The sequence below is a fragment of the Anarrhichthys ocellatus genome, unplaced genomic scaffold, assembly GCF_004355925.1.
Source record: "Anarrhichthys ocellatus isolate YVR2014 unplaced genomic scaffold, GSC_Weel_1.0 scaffold1685, whole genome shotgun sequence".
Lineage (NCBI taxonomy): Eukaryota > Metazoa > Chordata > Actinopteri > Perciformes > Anarhichadidae > Anarrhichthys > Anarrhichthys ocellatus.
The window spans coordinates 1-8,645 of record NW_022281659.1 but is presented as its reverse complement, the minus strand read 5'-3'; the positions used below and the strand labels follow the sequence as shown (position 1 = coordinate 8,645).

The following is an 8,645-nucleotide window of genomic DNA, read 5'->3' as shown; positions in this document are numbered from 1 at the left end:
GTTGGTTGGTTGATTAGTTGTTTGATTGATTGACTGGTTGGTTGGTTGGTTGGTTGTTTGATTGGTTGATTGATTGATTGATTGGCTCCCCCTGTGTGTGTTGTGCTGCAGGATGTTCGTGGTGCAGCAGATCCCTGACAGTAACCTGGTGATGGTCGTCACTCAGGCCGACTGCGACTGCTCCCGTCAGTATGGACCGATCCTGCTGGAGCCCAAAGAGATCAAATATATCCTTCAGCTGTGTGTCGGTCTGCAGACCATCAACGTTTTATTATTCTGTTTCAGAAAAGTAGAGCTGCTTCAGTGTGTCTGTGATGGCTTAAGAGAGAAACAGTCTCACACAATGTTTCTAATGTGAGGTTTAAAACTAATCTCAAACTTGTTACGCTGTGTTCACACCAAACGCCACGAGATTACATTCAAAGTCGCGAAATCTCTGAATTACATCAGATTTGTAGTATTGTTTACTTGTTGTACATGTAAGCTGTAAGCTTACTAGTATTTCTGTTGGACAGATTTTGTGTAAATGAACACATAAATGTTCAAAGGATGCTGAGCGTTAGTCCTCAGCGATGATCTGTTTTCTCCTTGACGTCAGTGAACATAACGCCACAGTGAAGTGCAACAGGATGAAATCCCAGAAGGTGCGGCGGCGTCCGGAGTCGTGCCACGCCTACCACCCGAAGGTGAGCGCTGAGGCTCTGAGTTCTGTCTCTAGACGTTTAGACAACAAGTGTTAAGAGATGATGAAGCAATTTAGTGACAATTATAGCAAAGTATAAAGTCTTAAACGTCATGTTAAGAGCTGTTAGGCTTGTCTTGTTCGTTTTTAAAATACTACACTGAGCTATTAAAAGCTGCTAGAAGAAGCCTAAATGTTGTTTCATTGAGAGAACCATGAGAGACTCTCACCTCCTGTTTTAACGAGCCGAAAGGCCGTCTCTGTATAACATACTGATACGATGTACACTGATAAATAATAAAGAAATACATCTCCAACCAATAATGATGTAAAAGTATTGAACTGTATTGTTGTTTTCTCTTAAACAGGAAGATGCGAAGGAGTGCGGCGGGGCGTCGGCCATCTTCCTGTCGCTGTCCGTCTTCTCGGCCTCTCTGCTCGTCTCGTTGCTCCTCCACCATTGGACGTAAAGAAAGGACCAATCAGGAAGCTCCGAGGGAGGCAAGGATGTTTCTTTTTTTTTTAAATTCCCACGAAGAGACAACAGGACATCGTTCAGACGAGCTTCGACTCGCTCTGCGGTGGAGATAAAGGGCTAGTACGTGATTTAGTTTTTTTAGACTTATTTTTGCTGAACTATAAACTATAAACAAAGAGTCGTCATCTGTTGAAACAGACTTCGATGGACGGACGTAAATGGTGCAGCTCGTGTGGCGAAACGTTGCCACTACACCCAAAGAATGTAGAGTCTTTGTAGCTTTTTTTGATACAGAAGTATTGTACACAAAGTAGAGTTTTACATTTAAATGATTTACAATAAAAAATAAAATAAAAGTAGGATTAAAAATAAGGGTTGATCTTTAAAGTGGCAAACTAAGACTTTCATTTACATACATTTCTGTTCTGATTAAACCTTTGATAAAAAGCGTTAAAATATTTATTTATTGTCAGTTTTACAGATTTTTATTTTGTACACAAACAAATGGAAACTATTCACACAATTCTGAAAACTTGAAGCTCATGTTTTAACAAAACGACTCATAAAATATTAAAATCATAAATCAAGCAGGACTGCCACTTTAAACGCTGCTCAGCTCTTTGGGAGGTCAAAGGTCAACAGAAAACTCAGTGGGTGGATGTTAAAAGGACAAGTTATTCACTAAGAAGTGTCACACAGACCCTTCACCTGCAGGTAACCTGGATTTAAGACTGAAGATAAACCAGGTCCAGACTCAGCAGCTGAAACTGTAACCTTGGATACAAAAACAAAGACTTTTGTGAAAGTTAGATGATTTCTATCAAACACAGAAGTCACATGTTACACTTCCTGTTTCTCTGGACAGGAAGAGTTCTGTTTCCTGTGAGTGAAAGAAATGATTCCACTTTCTCTTTCTAAGGAAAACATCAGGAAGAGAGTCTAACCATCGATCCAACAGTATTTTAATGACTGTTGGTTATTTGTAACTTCATTCTGACGTCATGTTAAAGTGTCACAATAAGAGCAGCGAAAGCAGTTCGTTGGTGGAATAACTCTCTTTAACATTTACAGAGTTCTGTTTGTTTGTCTCATTAAAACCACTGGAGGTGTTTACTTAGTCACTTTTTAATAATTCTGATTATATTGTTTTTACTGTTTAACTAACTCTGCTGTAGAGATTCAGGAAACTTAAAACAGTGTCCAGCCTCCGAATAAACCTAAAAGCTACAGAAGTTAGCCTCTTTGATTAGCTAACGTGGCTAACTGCTAACTACTTATTCACCCGCAGCAATAAAAGAACATTTATTATTTATCGTTTCCTGAATCTCTTCAGCAAAAGTGATTATTATCAAAAGTGCAGCTCTGACATTTGAAACTGCACTCTTTTAAATTTTGATATAAAGAATGTTTATTGTTCATGTTTCCTGATTTTACATTATTGGTTCAATACATTTATATCACTTCTATGAACTTTAGAAACAACTTCATGTTCATCGGTTCATGTTAATAAAGTGGAACCTCCTGCTGTTAACGTTCACATTCTGCATAAAGAAGAATATATATATATCGATAGATCTATAGATATAGATAGATAGATTAGGAGGAAAAAGATCCTCCTGTAGATATTTATTGATCACTTCTTTCATGTTTTTGATGATTTCCAGTCGAGAAAAGTTTAGACAAAAGCGTCTCATTTATTATTATAAAGATAACGAATGTTAATCTGAAACATATTTTATGTTTCTGTTGCTTTTATTCTTAAATACACATTTGCAGAAATCAGTGGACAAGATATACAAGCTGCCTCCCACATATTAGACTATGAATTAATATTAATTTACGCCACATTAATGTGAGAGAAGAGATTTAATTTAAATTTGAATGGCGTCTTTAATTGTTTGTCATGTTAATAAAGCAGCTTTAAATGTAACCTTAACGTTCAGAAGTCTAAATCTTAATCAGAAGTTATATTTTACTATTTAAACATTAAATCATTATTATTCGTTACGAAGGTGCTGGTTTGGTTTTCAACCAAAAAGAAGAAGATTGTTACTAAAGACACAAACTTGACATCACACGTTTTATTTCTTATTTTAGGAGAGTTCCTTTTGAAGCAGTTTGTCACCAAATACAACAGAACGTCTCGTACGTGTTTAGAGAAGATGATCATCTCGGCTTAATTATAACAATCATAGAGCTGATTATATTCCTTTAATTTAACTCTCAGAGGAGCTGATGATTAAAAACATGTCTGAGGAACGTTTCTTCCTTCAGGGAGAATTAATATCAGAGTTCCTGTTATATTTATCACGTAACATCTTTACAATCATTTTGTACAGCGTGGAGCGTTTGTACAACAGAAACTAAAGATGAAACAGTCGCTGCGCTTTTATTATTCAGCGACATGAAGACTGAACAGAGTGAATCACGACCGCGTTTACAGGCAATAAAAGAAAAATAATTAAACAAAATAGAAAGTTCACATCGATTCTGAAAGTATTTTGTTTGAAAATCGGCTGCAGAAAAGTTCTGACAGTTTTCTTCCTCGTTATCAGTCGAGGAGCAAAAAACTACTTTTTATGAAATAAATAAAAAAGAAAAATGAGCATCAGTCACAATGTCTAAAAAACAGTCTCGCATTCCCGACGCTCGAGCGTCTTCAGGTCCGAACTGATCGCAGCTTCTTTTGATGACTTCGTTTGTGTCCAAATAAATCCACGACTCCGTCCAAACATGTGAAACATGAACCTGAGAGAAGCAGACTGAGCCCACGAATATTTAATCTGCAGAGTCAGCGTTGAGTTTTTTGCATCTGGGATGTGGGTCTGGGATGTCTACACGGCGTGCTGTTTGTCCTGAGTTGGGCTCGTCTCCTCGTCTCCTTCTCCTCCTCCTCCTCCTCTCTCCTTGTTCCAGTCTTGGAGGCCCTCCGGCAGGCTGGTGTCCTCCTCGAAGCTCCCCGTCCCCTCCACGAAGTCCTCGTACGTCGACTTCTCCTCGAATGGCCGCGGGCCGAGCAGCTCCAACATGTCCGCCTTGTCCAGGACCTCCCTGTCCAGGAGACGCTTCCCCACCTGAGGAGGAAACATCAGGGATGAATGAGGAGCAGCACTATTAAATTATTCTGTATCTGCTCTAGAATCTATAGGTAGATAGATAGAGTTATTTTACTATTATAACCTCTCATGTGAGCGCACACACACACACGCATTGATAAAGACATGGCTCTAAAGCAGCTGTTTCACTAGAGTAAGACATGACTGAGCTCTGGTAGCTGTTGGAGGTCTGAGTGGAACTCTTCTCACCAGGTCCACCAGCTCCTTCTTGTCCTCCACCAGCTCCAGCGTCCTCTGGTACGCTCGGTCCACCAGCTCTCGGACCTCGGCGTCGATGAGCTCGGCCGTGGCTTCGCTGTACGGCTTCTCCAGGACCATCTCGCCCTGCCGGGGCAGGTCGAAAGACACCTGACCCACTTTATCGCTCATCCCAAACTGGACCACCTGAGAGGGGGGGGGGGGGGACCAGGTGTCACAGCAGGAGAAACACTCAGGCTGATTCCACACTAATGCGTTTCTGGTTTTAAAAGAGGTTTCAGCAGCGTTTAGACGTTATTACCGTCTATACGGGCACGCATCGCATGACTGTTCACGTCATGTGATGCGTGCAGATGGAAGTGTAAACAGGAAGTAGATCGGTTGCTAAACTACAGAAATGTGGTCAACACTCGTCTCTGAAGTCTCTGTCGTACCGGAGACATTTAGGCTTTTGTTCCTTTACAGTTTCTGTGTGAACGTCACAATCGCTGTGCAGAACAAAATAAGCATTTGTGTCCGTCCTCCTCAAACGAGACTTCAGCTGGACACATCAGGTGTGTGTGTGTGTACCTGGGCGTAGGCGGACTGCGTGACCTTCTTCAGGTCGTCCTGAGCTCCGGTGGTGATCCTGCCGAAGAAGATGTGTTCGGCCACACGACCCCCGAGCATCATGCACATCCTGTCGAACAGCTGCTCCTTGCTGTACAGGTACTGCTCTCTGGGGAGGTACTGAGCATAGCCCAGACCTTTACCACGGGGGATGATGGACACCTGGGGGGAGAAGAAGGAAAGACACACACACACACACACACACACACACACACACACACACACACACAGCGTTTAACTTGCAGGGTTCCAGCTCTGTTAGAATAGATTCATATCGTTGTAGAACATGTTTCCTGTTGGTTTTATTGGTGTGAGGTATCGGTACCTTCAGCAGCGGGTCGGCGTGCTCCAGGAACCAACCCACGATGGCGTGACCCGCCTCATGATACGCGACGGTCTTCTTCTCTCCGGGCTGCAGCACCTGAGTCTTCTTCTCCAGACCTGAACACACACACACACACACACGCTGATGTTTGACTGTAAACAACAACAGCAGACATGTAAATGAGGAGGTGTTGGTGACGCTGACCTCCGATGACGCGGTCGATGGCCTGCTCGAAGTGTTTGGCGTTGACGGACGTGTTGAGATGTCGGGCGGCGATCAGAGCCGCCTCGTTGCAGACGTTAGCGATGTCGGCTCCTGAAGACAAACAACAATGTTTAATAAACATGAACAATAAACTAGAGATCATCTCTGGAGGCGCTCACAGCTCTAGAAATTGGATTTCATCTTTCTTTCATGAAACCAAATCAAAAGGTACTTTTCTATAAATAATTTACGTTTCATACACTTTTTAAATGCACATTAAGAGACTTATGTTTGAAATAAACTTCATATTTATAAGAATCTTTGTATCTTCATACAACAATCATGTCAAATCTCAGGAAGTGAACTACTTATTGTTCTTAACATTAAAATAAACTGCATAAAAACACAATTGGTTTGGAATTGTTCATTTTGACAACATTGTGTAAAACAATAAAGTTAATGTTCCACATTAAGACACAAACGTTACAGTATTTCATCCACTTTAATAGTCCAGGAAGACTTTAAGGACCGTGGTTTCACACAGACTGTAATAAATCTGATCTCATTGTTTTTAAACATTTGATTTTAAAGTGTTTCTAACAAACAGAAGTCTACGTTGAGTGTGTTTAGGTCTCACGGTGTAAACGGAGCCTCCAGAGCTGAACACAAACTCCTCCGCGTCTTAACTCCTCTACTCACTCCTTCATGGAACTGAACCGTGACGTACCGGTGAACCCCGGCGTGGCGGCGGCCATCTTCCTGGCGAGGAAGTCTTTGTCCATGTTGGGGTCCAGCTTGATCGGCCGCAGGTGGACTTTAAAGATGGACGCTCTGCCTTTGATGTCCGGAGGACCTGAGAGAAGAAAGGAAAGTCTTTAAAGACGTTACAGAATCAGTGACGTGAGAAAATATGAATATTGTGTTTCCGGATGTGATCTTTTATTTTATTTAATGTTTAAACGTGTCGTCTCATTGGTGCAGAACAATCAGCTCCATTTGGTCCTTTTCATTGGCTGTTCAATAGATAGATATCTACTTCTATCTGTTGAACAGACAATACAAAGGACCAAATGAATACTTTGTCTATTAAGATAAACACAGAAATGTATTCAGTAAATATATGTGTACATATAAAACATTTAATTTAGCCGGTTAAAGTCCAGATAAACTGTGTTTTTCCTTTATTTATTTGATATTAATAATCACAGAATGATGTTCTTTTAAAGAATATAGAAGTAAATACAATGTTGTTCCTGATGTGAAGCAATCCTCACTAAAATTTTGATACTTAATCATTCGAGTCATTTTCAAGCAAAAGAAAAGTCAAATATTACCAAGAGACATTGACGTTTTAAAAGACCAATGAATGATCCGTGGAATGAAGAAATTAATCCCTAGATTAACAGATCAATAAAGAACAACTCTATCTGTTAACCCGAGGAGCTCCAGTCACACAAACAAAGGTTTTTAGGTTCCTTAGAGTCAGAGAACAAACAACGAGTTCCACCAATCAGCCGTCAGAACCGTACCGATGTAGATCTGCCTGTCGAAGCGTCCCGGTCTCATCAGAGCAGGGTCCAGGATGTCGGGTCTGTTGGTTCCAGCCAAGACCACCACGTTAGTCGCCGTGTTAAAACCTGCAGAGAAACAAAATAAAACAGTTAAGAGGATAAAAATCAACTTTAAGAAGAGAGAAGTTAAAAAGGGGAGGAGCCTACCGTCCATCTCCACCAGCAGCTGGTTCAGAGTGTTCTCTTGTTCACTCTGACCTCCGAAGTTCCCTCCTCCCCTCTTCCTCCCCACGGCGTCGATCTCGTCGATGAAGAGGATGCAGGGAGCGTTCTTCCTCGCCATGGAGAACATGTCCCTCACCTGAGGAGGAGGAGGAGGAAGAGGAAACAGTCAGCGATGAAGAGCAGCCTGCATTTAAGAGTTTCTAAATGCCAAGTTGTTGCTAGAACGGACGTCAACACACGTCATTGTTGACTGATGCTTCTTGTTGTTGACAGTTTGCTTCATTTATTGTTCATTTTGTTTCTGTCACGTTACAAGTAAATAAACACATAAAACTGTCTCTTCTTGTTCATCAACATGAATCCTATTACTTTATGAAATTAATAATTAAACCGGTGTAAGATAAACATAACGTCACTTTAAATGTTGCCGCCGCAAGTAATTGTGGGACGGCATTATCTCCGTTCCTTTGGTGAAGGAAGGTCCAGTGTTTCCTTTGCTAAAGGAGCTAGGAAAGGAAGCATTGAAGCACCTTTTCAGAGGATTAAATATTAACACTAATATACAAACACAGCACATATTACAGTTTTATACGGCCTGAAGGTTCATTAAACTGGAGCTGCAGGTCGATCCACCGACGGCACGTTTTATATCACTGATGCATGTGTAGCCGTGTGGCCTTCACAGACCTACGTGGAGTCCTGCTGTCACTCACCCTGGCCGGGCCGACGCCCACGAACATCTCCAGGAACTCGGAGCCGTTGACGGTGATGAACGGCACATTGGCCTCTCCGGCTGTGGCTTTAGCCAGCAGAGTCTTCCCCGTCCCAGGAGGCCCGGACAGAACGGCACCCTGGGAAACCGACACGACGAGACGCTTAACGCCTCTGAACAACAATAAACTCACATCTACGAGTTCAAGTCTGTGTGTGTGTGTGTGTGTGTGTGTGTGTGTGTGTTCTCACCTTGGGGATCTTGGCCCCCAGGTCCTGGTACTGCTGCGGGTTCTTCAGGAAGTTGACGAACTCCATGATCTCCAGCTTGGCCTCCTCACAGCCGGCCACGTCCTTGAACTTCACGTCGATGTTGTCCTTCATCATCTTCGCCGTGGACTCGCTCATGCTGAAGGGCCCGCCTTTCCCGCCGCCAGCGCCCCCTCCCATTGGCCCCCGCCGCAAGGTGAAGAGCAGGAAGCCAATCAGCAGCAGGGTGGGAATCATGCTCATCAGAAAAGAGCTGACGGGGAGAGAAATGATTTATTACCTCAGTAAACATTGTAAACATGAGTTTATGGTCTCA

At 42.4% G+C, this 8,645-nt stretch overlaps 2 protein-coding genes across 2 annotated transcripts in view; one reads left to right on the top strand and one right to left on the bottom strand.

Annotated features, from left to right (window-relative positions):
* LOC116377792 (voltage-dependent calcium channel subunit alpha-2/delta-4-like) overlaps positions 1-6,124 on the top strand; it is a gene marked incomplete at its 5' end in the record, with an annotated part of 7,554 nt that extends 1,430 nt beyond the window's left edge. Inside the window, 3 exons of the mRNA XM_031839521.1 lie at positions 112-227; positions 604-686; positions 1,051-6,124. Of these exons, the coding sequence (XP_031695381.1) occupies positions 112-227; positions 604-686; positions 1,051-1,152 (301 nt within the window). The remainder of the gene's footprint in view (positions 1-111; positions 228-603; positions 687-1,050) is intronic.
* On the bottom strand, positions 3,222-8,582 carry LOC116377793 (AFG3-like protein 2; the record flags this gene model as incomplete). Its single annotated transcript, XM_031839522.1, has 10 exons — positions 3,222-4,234; positions 4,466-4,660; positions 5,045-5,245; positions 5,409-5,524; positions 5,613-5,723; positions 6,340-6,465; positions 7,142-7,249; positions 7,331-7,484; positions 8,062-8,199; positions 8,312-8,582. Coding segments are annotated over 10 exons (1,660 nt in total), but the record flags the coding sequence as incomplete, so codon positions are not given.
* Positions 8,583-8,645: the final 63 nt, after the last annotated feature.